The sequence below is a fragment of the Canis aureus genome, chromosome 28 (assembly GCF_053574225.1).
Source record: "Canis aureus isolate CA01 chromosome 28, VMU_Caureus_v.1.0, whole genome shotgun sequence".
Taxonomy (NCBI): Eukaryota; Metazoa; Chordata; class Mammalia; order Carnivora; family Canidae; genus Canis; species Canis aureus.
Window position 1 is genome coordinate 38,501,565 of NC_135638.1, and position 23,016 is coordinate 38,524,580.

Genomic DNA, 23,016 nt, shown 5'->3' on the forward strand with positions numbered 1-23,016 from the left:
TTTTTTTTTTTTTAATTTTACTGATTGAACTTAATGTAAATGCATTAGTTCTCCATCAGTTATTTGCACTAGAAAATGACTTTATATTGCTTCTTTGGAATGCTTAAAAGTAAAACAATTGCCGTTGTCTATCACTTCCTAATCATTTACAGAAACTTGAGGTTTTTTTCTCTTGAATTTTAGTTTAATTTCCTGCCTTAGTTCTATTTTTTTCTAATCACAATAGGCGCTGTCCCAAGACTGCTATCCTCCTTTTGATTACCCATCCAGCTTCTTCAGAACATGATCCAGCATCCTCAAATGGATTCCATCCTCAAATGGAATCAGTGATACCTAGGCAGGACTATCATCCTTTTTAGCAAATCATTGAATTATTCATTCATAATCAATTCACTCACAAATATTTATTGAATGCCCGCTGAGCTAACTGTTGAAGATTATATAGTTAATAACTTGTGCTCCTTTAACTTTCCAGGAGCTTTGCTTTATTTACCATAATTTCAGTGTTTTATATAAACCAGACACAGTAGCTGTGACAAATTTTTAGTAATATCATTTTCAGGAAGGTGATGGAAATAGTGAGAAATAGAGAAATATGTCTCACCTTACCAGGTCTATAATGTATTAGGTGATAGCCATAATTCAATAAAATGATAAATTTTATGATGGGTAAGGAAAGGGGATAGAAGCATAAAGGATAATTGTGTGCTGGTAAATATTTATTTTTATTTTTTAAGAAATATTTATTAGAGAGAGAGAGTATGTGTGTGTGTGCACAGGAGGTGGGTGGAATGGACAGAGGAAGAGGGAGTGAGAGAATTCTCAAGTAAATTCCCCCCCTAAGTATAGATCAAGTCACCAGGGGGCTTGATCATAACTGAGCCAAAATCAAGAGTTGGATGCCACCCAGGAGCCACCCAGGAGCCCTGCTGGTAATTGTTTAAAAACCGTCTCTGGGGCATGAAGGCAAAACCCTAATCCACAGTATTTGTTAATGATTGACATACCATCACTGAATTTGGAGTTAGGAAAAGTTGTGTAGTAGCACACCATTGCATAGAATTTCCATCAGGGAGATATAATAGATGCTAATGATCTCAAGACCCTGGATAATAGTAAAATGCAAACTAATTAGAAGTGGTAAATGTCAGAATTTATCTTTGATATTAATGAGATTTATTTAATTGTAAGTTCATGTAATTTAATTTTTAGCAATGGCTATGCTTAACAACCAGCTTGAAAAATTCCAAAAATTTGATAACTGACTCTTTAGAGCCAGCTCCAACGTACCCCTGACAGAGGAGGAGCACTTAGATCAGACTTGGAGATCTGTGTTCATTCAAGAAAGGATTTTCCATGACCAGTGACATCTAAGCTGAAAGCAAGAAGTACAAAAAAAGCCAGATAAATAGGATTGAAACCTTATCATAGTGGAAAGGCAGTAAAGGTAGACAGAGCAGGGCACACTCAAGACAGAAGTTCTGGCTGCCTGGAGGATACAGATGAAGGGCCATTGGGAATTACATGAGATTTGGTGAGCTATAAGTTGAATCATTCATGACTGTACTCTAAGTGTGATCAAAATGAGATTTTTTTCTTTTACAAAGATCTCTCAGGCAGCAGTTTAGAGGACAAGCAGGAGGACAGAGTAAGGTGAGGAGGTCAACAGTCTGTGGTGATAATGCAGAGGAGAGTAGTGACATTGGATAGGGCAGTGACAGAGGGAATAGAGAAGACAGCCCTGAACTAAAAGTTACTCCAGCAGACATAATGCACTTAACTGAATATGGGAATTCCTTACAGAGTTCTTCAGCAATTTCTGATTGGCAAACCCACCAGCTCCTTTTACAGCATTATTCACTTTGCCCCCTGGGTCAAGCTGGACACTGCATGTAGGAATACGCCTACATTGACTTGGGGGCATCACTTTCTCCTGATCCTTTCCTAAGGTCCTCTCCTCCTTTCCCAAGGTCTTCAGTCTGCTTCAACTGTGCCTTCCTCACACCCTCCCCACCTGGTCTTCATCCAGTAGGCCTGCCCTAATCACATTGCTTCCTCTTCTGTTGAGCACTCCTTGAGTTTTAAAGCAATTCCCAAATATTTAACTTGAATAATTAATGTATATTTCATAGATGTTATTGCTTTAACTTTCCAGGGGCTTTTCTGAGATTTGGATTGATCTCACTACTGCCTTCTTCCTCGTTTTCATGTGTAATTTTTTTATGTCTGTCAAGCACATTCACCTGCACTTCATCTTTGTTTGCCATCACTACTGGTATTATTAATATTATTAATATCTTCCTAAAATTTCAGATTCAGCCTTTCACTGTGATCTTGTCTTCATCAAGTGTCTAGCTACTTGGTTCCAAGATGTTTCAGATTATCTTCCTTTTCATTTCCACTGCCATTGATTAACTTCCACTGCCTTTTGTACCTCAATTACTATAATAGTTCTTTCCATTTTTCTCTAGCACTTTACACCTTCCTGTAATATAATGATTTCCAAGGTATATTGTAGTTCTTCAGACTATGTGGTATGTCTTCTGTCCTCATAGCTAAAACATAAGCTTAAGAGGAAAGGAGTATCTTGTGCATCTTTATATCTTTTTAGCATTTAACATTTTATCAAGCTTCAGGCATTCAGTATTGTTAAAATTAAGTTAAATCTTGATTGTTGGGCACCTGGGTTGCTCAGTGGTTGAGCATCTGCCTTTGGCTCAGGTTGTGATTCTGGGGTCCTGGGATCGAGTCCCACATCGGGTTCCCCACAGAGAACCTGCTTCTCCCTCTGCCTATGACTCTGCCTCTCTCTGTGTGTCTCTCATGAATAAAGAAATAAAACTAAAAATATAAATCTAGATTGTTGAATTAATTAGATTAAATAAATTTGTTTCTACTCTTAATGGTATATTCATCTCAGAAATTAAGGAGCCCCCCAAATTAAACTCAATAATTAGACATTTTTAACACCCTAGGAAGTCTTTAATTTCTGTTGGAGATTTCCAAGAAAGATGATACTTATATGAATCAATGATTGGAACACCTCATATGGAAGTCTAAATTTTGTATTTACAAAGATACTTAATGGGTCAGTTTGTATTATATTTGCCTGAAAATGACAGAAAATTTGATGATAAATGGCTTAAAAACCGTGTGTGTGTGTGTGTGTGTATGTGCCTGTGCGTGCACAGGCACAATTTGTTCATATGCCACAAGCAGTTCAGTAATCTGGACAGAGCACCCACCTTAGCCCAAAGCTCTAATATCTAATGATATCTTTCTATTCCTCAGTCCTTCTCTTTTAGACCTTTTTCTCCCCTTCATAATTTTCACCTCGTGGTCCCAAGTCAGCTCTTGTAACCCAAACTCATGCCCAAAATCCAAGTAGCAAACAGGAAGAAGAGCAATGACTAGTGGGACTGTTCTTTTCCAGTGACAGGTGCCTTCATGCCATTGGCAGAATGGTGTCCCATGATACACTCAACTGCAAGGGAACCTGAGAAGGGGATATTTTTCAATGGGAACATTTGAACAGTTGGCTCCCAAAATTAAAAAAAAATAGGTGGGGACTAGCAGTGTCTATGATATATCGTGGCTTCAAGGGAAGCAGTCTGTTAAAAAAAATTACATGTTTATTGTCAAATCTAAATTTAAGATCCCGATGTTTTAGATTTTATTATTTGATAATTTAATGTATGTGCATCACATTTTAGTATAAAGGCATTTTGAAATTAACAAATACTTAAAAACCACAATGTAAAAAAAAATAATAAACCTTCTTAACTGCTACTGGTTGTATTTTGTTTGTTTTTCTCTTTACTTTAGCCAAGCCTAGTTTTATAATCCAGCCCCAGGACACAGAAGTTTTAATTGGCACCAGCACAACTTTGGAATGTATGGCCACAGGCCACCCACACCCCCGTGTTACTTGGACTCGGGGCAATGGTGAGGCCTTGGATGGATCCAGGCACCTGGCTACTTCTGGAGGACTATACTTGAAAAATGTCACCCTGCAGGATCACGGTCAATTTATCTGTCATGCCAACAATAATCAAGGCACTGTTCAAGCTACAGCAAACATAATTGTACAAGGTATGGGAGCAGGAGGTCATGATTGAAATGTTCATGCTGCCACCCTTAGAAAATTATTTTTCAACATAAAAATAGTAATGACATGTAAATTAGCGAAGAGATTTTTGTATTTGCCATTTTTTTTTTACATAATAGAAATTTCAAAACTAATCTGCTTCACATTAAAACTTGATTTTTTTTCACTTCAGGCTTTATCCAAATGCTATAATCAACCATGAGTAACAAAGAGATGAAATCATTTGGCAGCAAACTGTCAAAAGATATTTGTGCTTCAATATACTTTACAGATGTAGGAGAGACACTTCAGATATGAAAGTGAAAATGCTGTGCCCTATGTTCATAGTCACTTACCAAGCTGTCTACTGACATAGCTTGGGAACATGCTGATGGCTTTTATGGGCCTGGGCTGCCTAACAAAAGCAGTAATAAAATTATTCTGAACACCACAACTAATTTATATGCATGGGCATGTAATCCTGTTGTAAAGAACTCGTGTTTTTCTGCTATGCATTTATTCTTAACTGGGCTGTCCCTCCCTTTCTGTTGTGGTGGTTGTGAGTGTGGGTTCAGGTATGTGTGCATGTGTTCTTACACAGGCACTCAACACTCCTTGTGGGCTTAGAGGTGTAGTAAACACGGAATGTAAGTCTTATTGGAGCAATGCCAAAAGTCCTGTTGCATCCCAAACCATTTTTCATCAGCTGACAAGAGTACAATATTTTACAGTGATACATTTTAAGAGCTTCCTGGAGCCATGAACATTATAATTTACTTAAGAAGTTATATTATTTTACTTAACATATTTGTATGTTATCTAGCAAAAAACCATACCCTTGGAAATAGAACAAAAACAGGTTAGAAACATGGATTTGGGGTGACTTTGGGGCTGTGAATGTGAACTTCTGGAAAGCAGTGGAATTGGCCTCCTGGAAGTCACAGTACTTTATCCATCCTGGGTTTTCAACATTCAATAAATGTTTTCTGAATTGCTTTTGCTTAACACCAACTCTTTAATAGAAATAGATCAATAATTCCTTGTTTCCATTCATACGTCTGAGGAAAAAAATGAGTTTCCCCTAGAAATGTTAATACCATGAAAAACATTTTCTATACTCTAAAAAGGTGTAGAAATGAAATTTTTTCTTGAAGATTTGGTAACACCTGGGGGAAATTACTTTTAAGGGACCCAAACCTTATTTTTACACTTTCTTTGTGTCAGGGTTGAGAAATGCTTGCAAAGAAATAGTATTTGAGGCCTTTTTTGCTTGCATTATTTTATATTTAATGTCTGGTATTAAGAAGCATAAGGCCCAATCACAAATTTACACTCTGACAGGTTCCTTTATTTCATGCCGTTCTAGACTTTTGTGTCTTCGCTTCTTGTGTTTAGTTTGCATTTCTGTTTTTTTCATCTGCATCAGTTCATGTCTAACCAAACTCTGACATTTTTGGTGCTGTTCATTTCTCATACCACAATATGCTAACGATTTCTTTTTACCAGGCAGTTTCCACTGAAATTGCCATCTGCTTATCTTTTGTCCCTTGTGACTGTGTAGTTGGATTACTTGTAGGTCTGTATGTCGAGATTTTTAATTGGTCTTGAAATGGTCCATTAATCATTCAATACATTTACAAAAGAGGCTTCTTTTATTTGCCTAGTGCATAGACTAAATATTTTAAGATGTACCCTTTTTCTGTCATCTTAACAGATGTCCTATCAATTTTCTTTAGTTCCTTTAATGTTCATTTAAGCCAAGAACACAATTGCCCACAAATTAATTTCCTTCCTAGACTGGCTGAACAAATGATAAAATGGAAAAGAAACAGTTTCAACGAAAGGTGTGAATCACAGGATGGGGCACTTAGATGAAAGGGCTATAGTTACCAATGATGTAAATAAAAATGCTTTTTTGTATGAGGCATCATGGTTTTGTAAAATCCACCAGAACACTTCATCTAAGCACATGGGACTTTAGTATCAGAGGTGATATGATGACCACCATTGTAAGTAGAAGGTCCAGAAATGTCAGCTTATTATTCCTGTTGAATTCCTCCAGCCTACACCACCTGCTTTTGTGATATTTAGCTCTCCTGGGTTTTCTCTCCATTAGATCAAAATTTCTTCACTGAGCTAGCAAACAGGTCATTTTACTGTCAGGAAAAAATGTAAAGTGATCATTTACTTTTATGTATTTCCTATTTTTTTGGTAAGATTGGTAGTCTTGAATTAAAAATATCATTTTCTATGAGAACATATGAAATATAACAATGCCAGACTTGGATAGTTGTGAGTTTTAGTTATTATTAAAAAGTTAAAGTCAAATTTCCCAACATGACTAAATGACTTGCTGTAATTACTACCTTTTGCTCTTCTGCTGTGTTATGAATCCACTTTTTAACATAGAAATATTTTTGGCCATTTCAGGTCATTTTAGCAATTTAAAAATTTCATGTAATATTCTGGAAAGAAACATCAGGCCGGGTGAGTGGCCTAAATTCTCACTGTGTCTTTGAGAGTTATTCAGCTCAACCTTCCCGCAGCCCGAATTTCTTCATCTGTGCAACATGGAACCTGAGACTGCTGATCTGTGGCCTATTTTCCACCTTGACTTTTCTAAGACATCTAAGATATCTTGCAGACATTCCTGAGGGATTTCATGAATTTGCATGACCTTATAATTTTTCTTTTTTTAAAGATTTTATTTATTTATTCATGATGGAGAGAGAGAGAGAGAGAGAGAGAGAGAGAGGTAGAGACACAGGCAAAGGGAGAAGCAGGCTCCACGCCGGAAGCCTGATGTGGGACTTGATCCTGGGACTCCAGGATGACGCCCTGGGCCAAAGGCAGGCGCCAAACTGCTGAGCCACCCAGAGATCCCGAATTTATCTTTTACCATTGTTAATCCTAGTGCCTTACTTAGAATTGAAGATTTTTAAAAGTCTTTATTACTTGCATACAATATGAAAGCTGAAACAAATACAGTTTGCCAAATATTATTTATTTTATCATGATTTATCTTTTTCTAAAGATTTATTTATTTATTCATGGGAGACACAGAGAAAAGGCAGAGACATAGACAGAGGGAGAAGCAGGCTCCTCACAGGAAGCCCGATATGGGACTTGATCCTGGATCCCAGGATTTCAACCCCAGCCAAAGGCCAGCGCCCAACCACTGAGCCACTCAGGCATCCCTGTCATGATTTATCATGATTATAAATCCAGATGGTGAGAAAAGCAAAGAGAGGGTTGGTACAAAGATCGAACAGCAAGGAGAAGGGGTCAGGTTATCTCAGAAAGTTGTTTTGAAAATGTCATCACTTAGGAATTATTGGAGATTACCATGCCCTTAAATGGTCATATAGATTTGTTTTTCACTCTAATAAAAGAGTCATGAATAGATTATATAACTGTATATGCAGCTATTTGCTATTTAAACAAATTCAATTGTAAAATATCTGAATGTTTGGAACTCTTGGAATTTTGACTTAAATGTGACTTTTTAAAAGGTATCTTATCACTTGTTATAGAAAGCATTTTTTTTTCCCCTGAAATTAATGGAGCAATTTGTTTCAAATTGTATACTGTATCTGAAAGTTTGGAGGCAACAATTTTGTTAATGGCTCAAATAAAATTTGTAGTTTTATTTAAACTCTGAAGAAGGTTCCATAAGGTTTAGAAATAATTCCTTCTTACTATCGCTTTTCTGCTTTGCAAACCAGATATATATTTTTTTGTTTTTTTTGAGAGCAGGCACAAGCACCTACACATTCTAAATAGCTTTTGGGTAAATAATTGGAAACAGTCTCTAATTAAGCAACATATTTAAACATATTTCCTTGTTTCTTTACTATGAACAATTTATAGAGTAATTTTTAATATTGATATAATTTTTCATTCTATTTAGCTCCTCCACAATTCACAGTAATCCCCAAGGATCAAGTGGTGCTAGAAGAACATACTGTAGAATTTCTCTGTGAAGCTGAAGGCAACCCACCTCCAATAATCGCCTGGACCAAAGCAGGTATTAGCATATCCACCAGTGACTGTGGGAAGAGATAAATACCTTCTTTATTATGAGATATAAAAAACAGTTCAAACTAATTATCATAGGTATATTGTGGACATGAAAGCATCACACAAAACATAATCTTTGAATTAAATATGTCATCATAATTTCTGTTATGTGTTAAGTTTCAACATTTGAATATGTGGCCTTCCTCAGATAATCTGTCTGCAACTCAGTTTCCTGATTTTGTTTTTTTTTTTTTTTTAGTTCAGTCATCCTCCCACCCACCTTCTCTCTGGCAACCACCAGTTTGTTCAGTTTCTTGATTTCTAAAATAAAATTATTGGACAGTTAGTGGTTTTAAAGATTTTTAAAGTGGCAGAACTCTCTCTTAATACAGAGTAAAATTGTAATTGCAGTGAAATTAACCATCAGTAAGACCCCAGCATGTTAGGTGGGTAAAGACAGCTGCTGTCTTGGATGCTTTTTTGGGGGGCACCCGGGAGCCTCTGTCAGTGAAGCATCTGCTGCTGGCTCAGGTTATGGTCTCAGAGTCCTGGGATCAACTCCACATCATGCTCCCTGCTCAGTGGGGGGAAGCATTCCCCTCTCCCTCTGCCCCTCCGCCCACCTGTGCTCGCTCTCAAATAAATAAATAAAATCTTTAAAAAAAAATGAGGAATGCTTTTTAAAAAAGATTTATTTGTTTTAAAGATGTATTTATTTATTTATTTGTTTGAGAATGATACAGCACAGAGGGAATGGGAGAAGCAGACTGAGCAGGAAGCCCAATGTGGGGCTCGACCCCAGGACCCCGAGATCATGACCTGAGCCAAAGGGAGATGACAGCTCAGTGAGCCACCCAGGTGCCCCTAAAAGATATATTTATTTGAGAGAAAGAGAAGGCTAAAGGGTGTGAGTGGAGGGAAGACAGAAGGTGGGAATCTTCAAACTGACTTCCTGCTGAGCAGGGAGCATTAAAGGGCTGGGCTCCATCTCAGGACTCTTGAGATCATGACCTGAACCAAAACTAAGAGTTGCTGGCTTAACCAACTGAGTCACCCAGGTGCCAAGAGAACTGCTGTCTTTTAAGTGTGGTGTGGTGCAGGGTGCATGCGAGGGGCCTAGCACTTTCCAGTGATCCCTGGGTTATAAGAGAATAAGGTCTACACTATGCGATGAGAGCTCCTCTAAGATTTCTATGGTCTTGGAATTGCTAACTTTTATATTAATTCAGGTAACTAGGTTAAATTCTAAACACATCAACATTTATGACTTTCTTTTGGCTAAAATTTTTGCTCTCATCTTTATAAGAGTAGAGTGGGTAGGAGATGAACTTTGAAGCCAGAAATCCAAGATTCACATCTCCCTCCTACATTTACTAGTTGTATGAGCTTGGGCAAGTAAGTTAACTGTGGTTTTATCAGAGTTGCCTTATCTATATGCCAGGAGTGACAATAATGGTTGTGGGTATTGTTTTGAATGTATTTATACTATAAACATTTAGAAGAGTATTTATTTCATTTGTGTACATAGTTATTAAAGGTTAACTATTTGTCTTTGACATAGATTGTCACTGAAATAGTTGTCACTGAAATAGTCCATCAACTTGTTAATGGCCACAAGGAGTGTAAACTCAGCATAAGCTCAGATGGGTTAAAGTGCAAGGTTGCCTGGGGGGGGTATGTATGGCTGTGAGGATCAGCAGCCTGAGTGTCACAAAAATGACCATTTTTAAGATGCTGTCTCAGCACCTTAAATGTTGTAATTCCATAATTTTTTATATTCCAAATATTTTATACATATGATAAATGTTATGAAGGTATTTGAAAATCGTATTTAGTAATCATTTGGAGAGGTAATCTATGAATAAAAACTATTATTTAAAAAAATGAACAAATGCAAAAACAATTCCTCTCCTAGCCAAATTTTGCCGTGTTTGCACTCTATTAGGTAAAAAAATGGGGTGATGAAGCTATATACGTTAAGTGTGGTCGGTTAGCCTGTGCAATACCTCACATGCTCCCTTAGGCATTTTAGCTTATTCTAACAGTAATAAGAAGCCACCATAAGCAAGGGTAGTGTTGGATAAGGTTAGTTTTGAAATTTGGACTCTAACTGTGGAAAATAAAACTGAGGGGGCAAATATGAAGTTGGAGGAATTCATTAAGGGGGCTGACCAGTTCTGCTGGGGGCTGGTCAATATAGTATTAGGAGCAGCTGTCACAGTATTGTGGCATGGAGGATTTCCAGAGAGTTCCCAACCTTTACCCAGCACCAGAAGATAACACAGTTCTAGCGGTCAGTTCTTGAGGCATAACAATGCCATACAGAGTCTTTTCTTTCCCTCTTTACAGGTGGGAAGCTCCCTCAGGAAGGTCTACATACAGTTCTCTCCTCTGGCACTTTGAGAATTGACCAAGTGGCACGTCATGACCAAGGCCAATATGAATGTCAGGCAGTCAGTCCATTGGGAGTGAGAAAAGCGTCTGTCCAGCTGACTGTAAAACCCAAAGGTAATGTGTGCTGTGATTGGGTTTACACACTTGAAGAGTGCCTCTTCATGTGCTGGGGGGACTTTATTACTTAGGTATTTTTTCACACATTGCTGGGGGAACTTTATTACTTAGGTATGTTTTATTTTATAGGACCTAAGAAATTGCAAATTCGATAATCTTTAAATCAGTCTTTTTTTAAAACTTGAGGATTATATTTCTATTAATGTTAACTATTAATATAATGTTTTCTTTCAAAAAATATCATTTTGTGTTTTCTTACATTTTTTGGAAAGCTAGCTAATTAGCCCTACCTGCAGAGATTAGCTCTCAGATACATTCTCACACTTGATGGTCTGAATTTTGGTCTTATATTGATGTATTTTTTATGCTCAGGGTTATTGGGAATATACTACAGACCTTTTCTTCAGACTCATCATGAAATACAATGCTTTGGTTTATTATAATAGTAACATTCTGGTATGAGGTTGGGTTATTTGTTCATAATTTATTGTTAACTGACATGTAAAAAAAAGAAAATTCAAGGCTTAAATTTTGAAAGATAGTTCCAATGTAAGAATGAAAAGTGGTTGTTATTAGGTACTCTTGAAATTTCTTCTTAGTTACTGGCTTATGTTGAAATGGAGTAACTTAGTTACAATATATAGAAAGTGCCTAAACTTCATTTTTAACATTGTTTTACATTAAATATAATTTCCTGTATTTCTCCATAAATTTTCTATAATTTGTTTTGGTGTAGTAAATCTAAATTCAGAGGTAACACATATTTAGATAAAAGCATATAGAACAGAGACAAAGGTTAGTCAGATGTAGCAATATAAATGTAAAAAGAAATGTTAGTAATGTTTTAAGTGTTCAGTGATGCTGAGACATAGATATAAGATTACATTGCACTAATATCTATGTGCAATCTAGTATTGGCCCCTTTCTCACTATATTTTCAATATATCAAATGCTTATTATTATTTATTTGATGGAAGTTGAGGTTCTATGAAGAGGAAAAAAGATATTAGGGAAAGTATTCAAATAGCAAGTGAAATACATGGGAAGATTTGAAAACACTATTGAAAGATGAAGGGAACTGTCATGCCCTTGGAAAATCCCATTTCTTTGGTTCATCCTTTCTAAGAGGAAATGTTGAAATCTGCTCTGCAGAATGTTTAAAACTGTTTAATTGGTTCTCAACTAATTCAACTAAAATTAAAAATGCTAATATAAAGACCTCCTGATTTATAAATTATTTTAAAGATTTATTTATTTGAGAGAGAGAGAGAGAGCACTCATGGTAAGGAGGAGAAACGGAGAGGCAGAGAGAAACTCAAGCAGATTCTGCATTCAGCAAAGCCTGACTTGGGGCTTGATTTCATTACCCTGAAATCACAGTCAGATGCTCAACCAACTGCACCACCCAGGCACCCCTACATTAATATATTTTTTAAAAGGAGTTTATATTAAATCAATACATTATGGTCAAATAAAATATAGCATTAAGATGCTGAAGTTAATGGTCTTAGCTTTGTCCTCTTTTTGTCCCATTGTTACATCCTTCCACCTAAATAGACTTGCTCCCATTGACCTTCTAGATCTCAACTTAGAAGCATGCTCCTTCTCCAAGGATTTCTCCACTCTCTAAGATATTTTAAGGTGCCACTATTGAAATTAATATTAGAATATATAATTTAATCTAATAGTTGACATATATGGAGGAATTTGATAAATTTATAAAATATCCATAACTAAGAAAATATGATTAGCAATAGGCACAAATGTAGAAACAAACAAAATTTTTAATGAACAGAGAGCCTTACAGGTTGAATGTACACTATGTGAATGGAGTGGGAGAGAGGGCCATAGAGAGGAAGTGATTAGGATGATTGGTTGAGTTAGAATGTATCAGAGCTTGACTATACTATGGAACTTTCCAATTGTTGGCCAGATCAATTATGTAGAATATTAATCAGCCCAAAATGAATAGGTAAATGTTGGAGTAAAAAAACACTAAAAATAAGAAACCATTAGATCTATGACATGCCAACTGATGTGTTAGGTGACCTGAACGTCCATGACAGTGGGATTGGAAGAGTTAATGAATTCAAGTAAACATATAACAAGTGGAACCATTTTATCTCTGAAATTATTAACAATTTTTTACCAATAACTACCCCTACAGTATTTTGCAGAACCCATTTTGTGTGTATTGAAGTGTTTCTCGAAGTGTTCTCTGGATTGTCAGTGGAGGAAATTTCCAATTTCATAGGGGGGTTGTAGGTTAAACTATCTCATAATAATATCAAGATCTTATTAGCTTTTTCTAATAGGTTGACATTCGCATTGATAGTATCACAATAATAGTGGGTAAAAGTGCTAGAGCCTCAGCATAAACCAAAGCAGTGGCACCAAAGTGTACTAGTAATTTGTATATTCTTCTTTTGCAGTGGGGAAAAGAAAGTAATTTTATTTACAATGTTATTGATAAAACAGGGGGAAATACTACTTTTATTAAATCTTAGCCCTTTAGTAGATGCATCATGAAAGGAATTGGCAAAAAGAGACTATCAGTTGTCAAATTATGATGTAGTATCAAAGATTTTTAACAATTATCTGAAAAAGCTTTTAAAATATCCCTACATTTTACAAATACTTATCTTTGTGAGGCCATATTTTACTCATATACTTCAACTAAAATGACTAATTGCAGGAGATTGAAACTCAAAGCAGTTATTCAATTATTGAGATTTGCAAAAGTAAAATAATATGCCACTCCACTCACTACTTTTATTTTTGGAAAATTAATTAATGTTCATAAAATTTTTTTATTTATCTGAAAATTGTACGAATATATAATTGTAATTTTTGAATAAGTAAATACATTTTAAAGTTCTTTGATTTAATTTCTAATACGGTGAACATAGTTACATATAGCAAACATAAACAAAAGCTCTTTGAGCTTCTCAATAATTTAAGCATAATGTTCCTAAGATTAATGTGATTGATTAACATTCATTTGTTGGATCTTCTTTTCCTGATTTCTAGATCTTTCATTTTTCTTTCTAATCCCTTTAAACTTTTTGTTGCCACATCATTTTACTTGCCTTTCTCATGTCTACCCTTTATGTACCTTGCTGTATTTTCAACAGTGTGTATTCATTCACTCCGGAGACGCTTCTAACCTTTAGCTATGCAATAGTTTTATTTTTTTCCACTAATATTTTGCTCAAGTATATGCAAATATATATAAAAATTGGATGAAACTCATAATTTTATAGAAACATATAATTAATGAAAACTAATTCCAGAAGAGATAGAAATATAAATAGAATATAGTAGGAGAGAAAAAAGTTGCCAAAGATCACAGCAGTGCACATACCCAGCTGTTACTCTCCGGCATAGCTGAATAGATTGTTAATTATCCTGAATATTACACTTGCAAAAGAGCACCCTCCGATAAGAGAATGTGGCCATGTGGTTTCCCAAGGAAAATCATCACATCTACAAATAACAAAAATTCTAACACCATTTAGGTTGTTTCAGGAATTAGAAAATAATAAACACTCTAAAAATATTTTTAGTAAAACAAACCTAAGCTTCATAATAAATTCTAAGAATTCATTAAAATATATAAGGGAAAAACTATCTTGTGTATCTATGCAAAAAAAATCTAGTAATGTAAATAAATAAATATAATTATAAATCCTAAAGAATCCAGTGGCATATGAAAACATATTTGTCCATAATTAAGTGGTTTTTATTCCAGAAAGTCAAAGATAGTGCAATAATAGGAAAGCTATTAATATACTTTATCATATTAATGGATTTTAGAAGAAAAATCAGGATTCTTGCCATAAATGCTAAAAAAGGCATTTGATAAAATTCAACATTTATTATAATTAAAAACTCTCAGTTAATATAGATCTGAATAGACATTTCTTCAACATGATAAAATAGATTTACATACCTGGATTTTTTGCATAGATATACAATATAGTTTTCCTTTTTTTTTTTTTTAAAGATTTTATTTATTTATTCATGACAGACACAGAAAGAGAGAGACAGACAGAGGGAAAAGCAGGCTCCACACAGGGAGCCCAACGTGAGACTCGATCTGGGGTCTCCAGGATCATCCCCCAGACTGAAGGTGGTGCTAAACCACTGAGCCACTGCAGCTGCCCGACAGTTTTCCTTTTATATACTTTAATGAATTTTTAGGATTTGTTATCAAATTATGCTTGCTTTACTGAATTCATTAGCCAGAATCCTGCTTAATAGAGACATGGTATAAATATTTTCACTAAGGAAAGGTTTCTGCTGTCAATACTGTCAATTAATAGAGATTTGGAGAGACAAATCATTTCAATAAGCCAAGAGACACAAGAAAGAATAACCAAGAAAATTCTGAAAAAACTATAATTAAGGAGGACTTATTATACTTAAATTATAAAGCATATAATAAAGCTACATAAATTAAAACAGTAACAGTACATTAAAACAAAATATCTAATCTACAAATTGATTCCCTTTCATATGGGAATGTCATGGTGAAAAAGACGCCATTTCCTTTGAGTGAAGAAGAGATAACAATTCAATAAAATTTGGGGGAATTACTGAGTAGACACATAAAAATTAACACTGGGTACATATGATGCAGATTTTGTTCTGGAGAGTAAGGAAGTTTATGTGCCTGGCCCTTCTTGAGATCTGTGTCATAGCCTCTTCCACACACATCTCTACTAGATCTTCTCTGCTTTATGTAGCCCCCCTCCAGCTTTTTTTTTTTTTTTTTTTGGTGGAGTGGACTTTAGTGCTTTCCTAATGTTACTGAAAACGAATGGTAGTTTTATGAACAAAACTAGTAGTACATTTCTGTTTCTCATCCTCCCTGTTGCCAGTGGACCATTTTTTTAATAAAAAATGGAAATGCCACCCTTATGTCCCCAAACCACAAGGCTCCACCTCTTTTTTTTCAATACTTAAATCTCACAATGTATAATGCCCACAGTTCTTTTCCTGGCCTTCTCTCAGTACAGGCTGGAGCAGGTGACTGCAGTAGGTTGGGGTGTCCATCTGAGTGTAGGGAGTGGGAAAAGACAAGGTTTAGTTTTTTGTATACTTACTTCTTTTTAATTCAATTCTTCCTGCCTAGAGATGGCCAAGAAGGAGCAGAGAGAAAGGGACAGGTTCACTGATGGGAAGCCAATGGCAAGATGGCTCTCTCCTTTTTGTTGCTGCTAGGTCTTGTCTGATCCTCAAGGTCCTCTGCGTGGCTGGTTCTCCAGCATCATATGAATATTATTCAGAGATCATATCAAGATTCCCCTACTGCTTATTTCCCTGGACCCAGCTTCAGCATGTGGCCTTTTATTTTTTTTTAAAGAGTTTATTTATTTATTTATGAGAGAGAGAAAGAGAGAGGCAGAGACACAAGCAGAGGGAGAAGCAGGCTCCATGCAGGGAGCCCAATGTGGGACTCATCCCAGGTCTCCAGGATCATGCCCTGGGTGAAGGGGGCTGCTAAACTGCTGAGCCACCCCGGGCTGCCCAGCATGTGGCCTTTTAACCTTAATTGTTTTTTCTCACAGCTGATTATTCCAAAGCCCCTGCTGATATGGTTTCCTCATTCAATGGGTAGTTCACAGTAGTGGTATTATTGTTAGAGAGGAAAGGCAAATCACCTATATCAATTAAATTAACAACAGGTTTTGGGACATGTAGGTGGCTCAGTGGTTGAGCATCTGCTTTCAGCTCAGGGTGTGATCCTGCGGTTGCAGAATGAAGTCCCACATAGGGCTCCCTGCATGGAGCCTGCTTCCTCTCTGCCTATGTCTCTGCCTCTCTCTCTCATGAATAAATAAATAAGATCTTAAACAATTAACAATAGGTTTCATATCAGGAGTAACAGAAGAAACAAGATGTTGGAATCAAACCTTCAAAGTAACTTAGAAAACATAACAGTAAATCTGGTTTTATATAACTATCAATCTTTCAAGAACAAGGGCTCAATAAAGATATTTTCAGTAAACTGAGAATGTTTGGCAACTATAATACTACTTAATGGAAATTTCTAAAGGAAATTCATAAAGAAAAGAAAGATCTTAAAAGAATGATATTCAAAAAAGAATCAAAGGTGAACAAAGAAACAGCTGAATATATAGGTAATATTATAATATTTTCTGCATCAAATAGTAATAATAATAATTGTTATGATGTGACACTAAATAAAAACCACATAATTAAATACTACCTAACAATGGAATATCAGTTAGGAAAGTGATTATTGGAATAAAGATAGTTATAATATTCTTATATATCTCGCAAAATATCAAGGGTAAGTGGCAAAAATAAAAAAGATCTGGCAATAAGTTTCAAATCAGGAAAGTGAAAAAGGTGGAGTTAGAAAATCAACTAATTATTTAAATAAAAATAAAAGATAAGAAAAGAATTTTAAAAATTCTGGCAGTTATTTTGCAGACAAATTCTCTAAATACTCTAAGATCAATTCAGCCTTATAAAAACTATTACAGAAAATAGAACAGGGAGTAGTTCTCAACTTTAACTAATAAAGAATACTGTGAGAAAAAATTCAAAATAATCTCTATAGAAAATAATGACCAACTGAATCCGATGACATTAATAGATTAATGGAGGACAAATTATGATATTAATAAATAGATAAGGACAAAACTTTTCATTAAATTTATCACCTATTCATTATTAAGAAATGATCTTAGCCATATGGAAATAAACAACTAAACTGTTTTCTACTAAAAAAGCTTTTTATAGATAATATAGATAACATTTTTTAAAATGCTTTTCAAGATAAAATATTACAAATATTTCCTTTGGGAATAGAAAGAAGATTGCATTTACTCAACACTGTAATGGATGGTCCTTGCCTGTGCAAAAAGAAAATAAATATAAACAAATGTTATGAATTTAGAAAGAATAAATATGATTTTATTATTTCTTTGTAATAGAATTTTCCTCATACATAATTCAGAAATATTTACAAATATACTATCAGAAACAATAAAAGTTTACCACGATCATTAGTTGACATTAATAAATAAAAATATTTTTCTTTCTACAAGTCAGTAATGAAGAGAATACCTAATCTTATTTTTAAAATATACCTATAATATACCTATAAGATATACATACATATAATATTTTAAAAAAATAATACCTCTTAAAATAGCAAGAAAGTATAAATTAGTATAAATTAGTTAAAAATAAATCTAACATTTTGTTGACTATACATACAATATTGTACTGCATATGTGTAGAACTTCATCTTGCTTAACTGAAACTTTATGGCCTTTGATTAGTAACCAATAATTTTTAAGACGGTGGATAAATGTTGAGTGTCTTTACCACAATAAAATGAAATTTAAAACAAATAAATAAATCTAACAAAAGATGTGCACAGCTTGTAGGAAAAAAAATGCTGTTGGAAGAAATTGAGAAGATAAATCCCCCTGTAAAGACGTTAGTCCTTCCAATGTTGATTTTTAGTCAATGCAATTCCCGTGTATATCTTGGAAGGGTTTTGGTAGAAAATGAAAGGTTAATTAAAATGAGTAAATATTTAAGAATAACTAAGATAATCTAATCTAATAGCAAGATGTTATCAATCTGTCATAATTAACATATTGTGTTTTTGGCATGAGATTGACAAATTGACCTATGGAACAGAAGGAAAGACGTTACTCATTACAGTGGTGGCACTGCTCCCTTGTGGAAAGTAGATCTCAATAAATAGTGTTAGGCAACTGGTCACAGGGAAAACATGAAATGATATCTTCACTTTATACTCCAAAATCAATTCCGGATTAAAAATTAATATTAAAAAACAAATATTTAAATATTTCTGAATTAAAAAATAAGACTTTTATAATAGTAGCACAGGAGGATTTTTTTTAAAAATTTTATTTATTTATTCATGAGAGACATGGAGAGAGAGAGGCAGAGGGAGAAGCAGGCTCCATGTAGGGAGCCCGATGTGGGACTCAATCCTGGGTCTCCAGGATCACACCCTGGGCTGAAGGCAGTGCTCAACTGCTGAGCCACCCGGGCTGCCCACAGGAGGATTTTTGGAGCAAAATATAAAAACCACTATCTTGGGATCCCTGGGTGGCGCAGCGGTTTAGCGCCTGCCTTTGGCCCAGGGCGCGATCCTGGAGACCCGGGATCGAATCCCACATCGGGCTCCCGGTTCATGGAGCCTGCTTCTCCCTCTGCCTATGTCTCTGCCTCTCTCTCTCTCTTTCTGTGTGACTATCATAAATAAATAAAAATTAAAAAAAAAAAACCACTATCTTATAAGAAAAGACTGATAAGTCATCTATGTTAAAATTTGTATCTTCCATTCACTTTTACAAAGAGACACAAAAGATATTTGCAACATTTGTAACTGACAAGTTTTTAAAAATTATTTGTAATATATGAAGAAATTCCTAGTTCAATAGCAAAAAAGGCAGATAAATTAGCAAATGGAGAGAGATAATGAGTACAGTTTAGAAAAAGTTGCATTTAGTATACTTGTTGGGATTGAAAGTAGATGTCTTTAAGGTGGTTGATTTATGAGCATGAAGCTAAATTGTATGGTCTATGATTATGAATTAGAACCAGGGGGGAAGTTTGAGTGAGAAGATGAGAGGGCCAAGGATGGGCATTCCTTGTAATGTAGAAGAAATAAAGGTGTGAATTGTACCATAACAAATGCCTAGTATGACACAGAAACTCAGAGGAGAAAGGAATCCCAACAGCTAAGAATTATCTCCAAGAGGAAAGAGTGATCAAATGGGTCAAAAGCTATGCAAAGGTACTTTTAATAAAGACATTTTTTTTCCAGATTCTGAATTTAAGGGCCTGAAGAATAATTTTCTTGCAATCAAGGGAAAGTAAGCTTCAGAGGAAAGGGGCTGGGGGGCAGATAGGCAGAGACTATTTTTTCCAAAAAATTTCTTTGGGAAGGCAAGCAGTAAGAAGATAACAGTGAAGAGGAGTCAGAGATATCGTCAAATAAGGGGAAGAGCCTATTTTTCTGAGGTATTTTCTGATGAGAAGGCAGAAAGAAGGAATAGAGTGAGTGATGGCTGTTTCAAGATCTCTCAGGTGGGAAGATGGGATGGGATTTGCAAAATCAATGATGCAATTTGCCTTAACGTTAAGAGGAGAGGCATTTCTTCACTTTTGATGACGAGAGAAGGTCAGTTAGGAATGGGTGTATAGAGAAGTACCTCTATGAAAGAAGAGTGTAGGAAATAAAAGGATTTATAGTCTAATGGCTTGTTTTGGCTTGTTTTTTTCCATGCATCTGTGGAATGGAAAATGCTGATGTTTTGTAGGAGAAGGTTGTGATGAGAGATGGATTTTTTATCGTAGATAGGATCTGAAAGGACAAAGGCAGTTTGTCTCTAATAAACCAGGACACATGATCATTCCAGATATTTTTGAAGGACAGGCATGAAGAACACAGTGCAGATGTGTTGTACAGAAAGACAATGGATAAAGGAGTTGAGAGTTTGGGAACGTAACTGGTAGAGATGATGAAACTTAGGATCTTGATTGAAAAGGGAAGAAAATGATACTAGACAGGGTTGATCAACAGGAATGAAGAGGAAAGTTCCTAGCAATCTAGATAGTGTCAAAATGATATGTTGGAGCAGGAGAGAGAGAGGGTTTTGCTGTAGGGTGTGGTATTAGATATTTTCAGAAAATTGTAAGTGATGGCATATATGTGGTAGTAATGAGTAGCTGTTGGGACAGGAGGTGAACATGGTTGGAGATACAGAATGTCAGATAATGGAGGCCACGATGCCAAGTGTTAGTTAGAGATCCCTTGGGTGAATCAGGAAGGTCACTGCCTTCTAGAGTCACTAGCCCTCCTGAGGTGTCCACTATTCATTGTCAGGAATCTATAAGCCATAGATTTACCAAACCCAAATATAATGTAAGATTGGATTATAACGAAATACAATTCTCACTTCAAGAACAGTATCTTTTGGGGCTCCTGGGTGGCTCTGTTGGTTGAGCATATGCCTTCAGCTCAGGATGATCTCAGGGTCCTGGGATGGAGCCCATGTTGAGGCTCCCTCTCCATCTGCCTGCCACAACCTCTGCTTGCATGCGCTATCTCTTTCTGTCAAATAAATAAATAAAATATTTTTTAAAAATTTTAAAATAACAGTATTTTTTAAAAATATTGTATGTGTTCTTGAGAGACACAGAGCGAGAGAGAGAGGCAGAGACACAGGCAGAGGAAGAAGCAGGCTCCATGCAGGGAGCTCGATGTGGGACTTGATCCCAGGTCTCCAGAATCACAGCCTGGGCCCGAGGTGGCGCTAAACCACTGAGCTACCTGGGCTGCCCAAGAACAGTATTTTTCATCTTCATAATAAATCTCTGATGTTACTGTATATTTTTATTTTAGTCATATAAAAAGCCATCAAGAAAGATATGATGAAAAGCCCTTATGACCACTACTCAAATGAAAAAATAAACATTACAAATATACTTAAAGATTGCTTGTTTTTTTCTGTTCTCAACTCCAATCTACTTGTCACTAACCTGAATTTGGTGTGTATTACTCCCTTGCATGTCCACATTGTTGATTTATTTTACCTTATTTTTATTTTTTTAAAATATTTTATTATTCATTCATGAGAGAAACAGAGAGAGAGAGATAGAGGCAGAGACATAAGCAGAGGTAGAAGCAGGCTCCATGCAGAGAGCCCAATGTGGGACTCCATCCCGGAACTCCGGGATCATGCCCTGAGCCCGAGGCAGATGCTCAACTGCTGAGCCACCCAGGCATCACTGTTGATTTATTTTAATTAAAGTTTTTATTTTGAGATAATTGTAGATTCACATTTAATTGTAGGAAATAACACAAAGAGATCCAGACTCATTGTCAAACTGCAGACACTCCTACTAAAACCCTGGCAACTACTGATCTGTTCTCTATTTCTTTAGTTCTATTGTCTCAACAATGTTATATAAGTAGAATCAAATAGTATGTAACCTTTTGGGACCTTTTATCATTCAGCATAATTATTTGGAGGTTCATCCAGATTTTATGTGTTAGCAATTGTTCTTTTGATTATCAAATCATTTAATAATTTATCAAATATTCTTTTTATTGCTGAGTGGTAGGCCATGATGTGAATAGACCGCAGTTTGCTGAATCATTCACTTATGCAAGGACATCTGGGTTTTAATATTTGGTTACTACTAGTAAAGCTCCTGTACAGACTTCTGTGTAAATTTTGATTTCTCTGGGATAAATGTCCAAGAGTATAACTGACAGATTAAATGGTTAGTGTCATCTTTAAATTAAGGAAATTCCTATATTCTTCTTGATCGAATTCAGTTTATTATTTTTTTCCTTTGGTGGATTATACTTTCAATACATCAGTTGTACATAACACCCACTGCTCATTACACCAGATGCCCTCCTTGATGCCCATCACTCAGTTACCTCATCCCCCATGCCCTACCTCCAGCCACCCTCAGTTTATTTACTGTAATTAAGAGTCTCTTATTATGGTTTATCTCACTCTCTAATTTCATTTTGTTTTATTTTCATCCCTTTCCCAATGATCCTCTGTTTTGTTTCTTAAATTCCACATCTGAGTGAAATCATATGATAATTGTCTTTCTCTGATTGACTTATTTCACTTAGCATGATGCCCTCTAGTTCCATCCACATCATTGCAAATGGTAAGATTTCATTTTTTTGATGACTTAGTGGTATATAAATGCCTCATCTTCCATTGAATATTGTATACACATGCCACATCTTCTTTATCCATTCATCGGTAAATTTTCCATTGTATATGTATGCTATACCTTCTTTATCCATTCATACATCTATGAATATCTTGGCTTCCTCCACAGTTTGGCTATTGTCAATATTGCTACCTGTGTTCTCCTCTAGGGTTTTGATGGGTTCCTGTCTTGCAATTAGATCTTTTATCCATTTTGAGTATGTTTTTGTGTATGGTATAAGAAAGGGGTCCAGTTTCATTCTTCTGCCTGTGGCTGTCCAATTTGCCAACACCAATGTGAAGAGATTTTTTTTTCCATTGGATATTCTTTTTTGCTTTGTTGAAGATTAGTTGACCATAGATTTGAGGGTCCATTTTTGGGTTCTCTATTCTGTTCCATTGATCTATGTGTCTGTTTTTGTGCCAGTACCATACTGTCTTGAATATAGCTTTGTAATACAGCTTGAATCCGGAATTATGATGCCATCTGCACTGGTTTTCTTTTTCAAAATTCCTTTGGCTATTCAGGGTCCTGATTCCATACAAATTTTAGGATTATTTGTTCCAGCTCTGTGAAAAAAAATTGATGGTATTTTGATAGGGATTGCATTGAATGTATATTTTGATCTAGGTAGC

General features: G+C 35.5%; 1 protein-coding gene across 11 annotated transcripts in view; it reads left to right on the forward strand.

The window, feature by feature from the left end:
- PXDNL (peroxidasin like) overlaps positions 1 to 23,016 on the forward strand; it is a 429,362-nt gene that overhangs the window by 314,292 nt on the left and 92,054 nt on the right. For all 11 annotated transcript variants that reach the window (XR_013367442.1, XR_013367443.1, XR_013367444.1 and 8 more), the window contains 3 exons: positions 3,826 to 4,092; positions 7,998 to 8,114; positions 10,457 to 10,615. Coding sequence is in view for 8 of the 11 variants with exons in the window: in XM_077876968.1 (XP_077733094.1) it covers positions 3,826 to 4,092; positions 7,998 to 8,114; positions 10,457 to 10,615 (543 nt within the window). In the remaining 3 variants the exon portion in view is untranslated. The remainder of the gene's footprint in view (positions 1 to 3,825; positions 4,093 to 7,997; positions 8,115 to 10,456; positions 10,616 to 23,016) is intronic.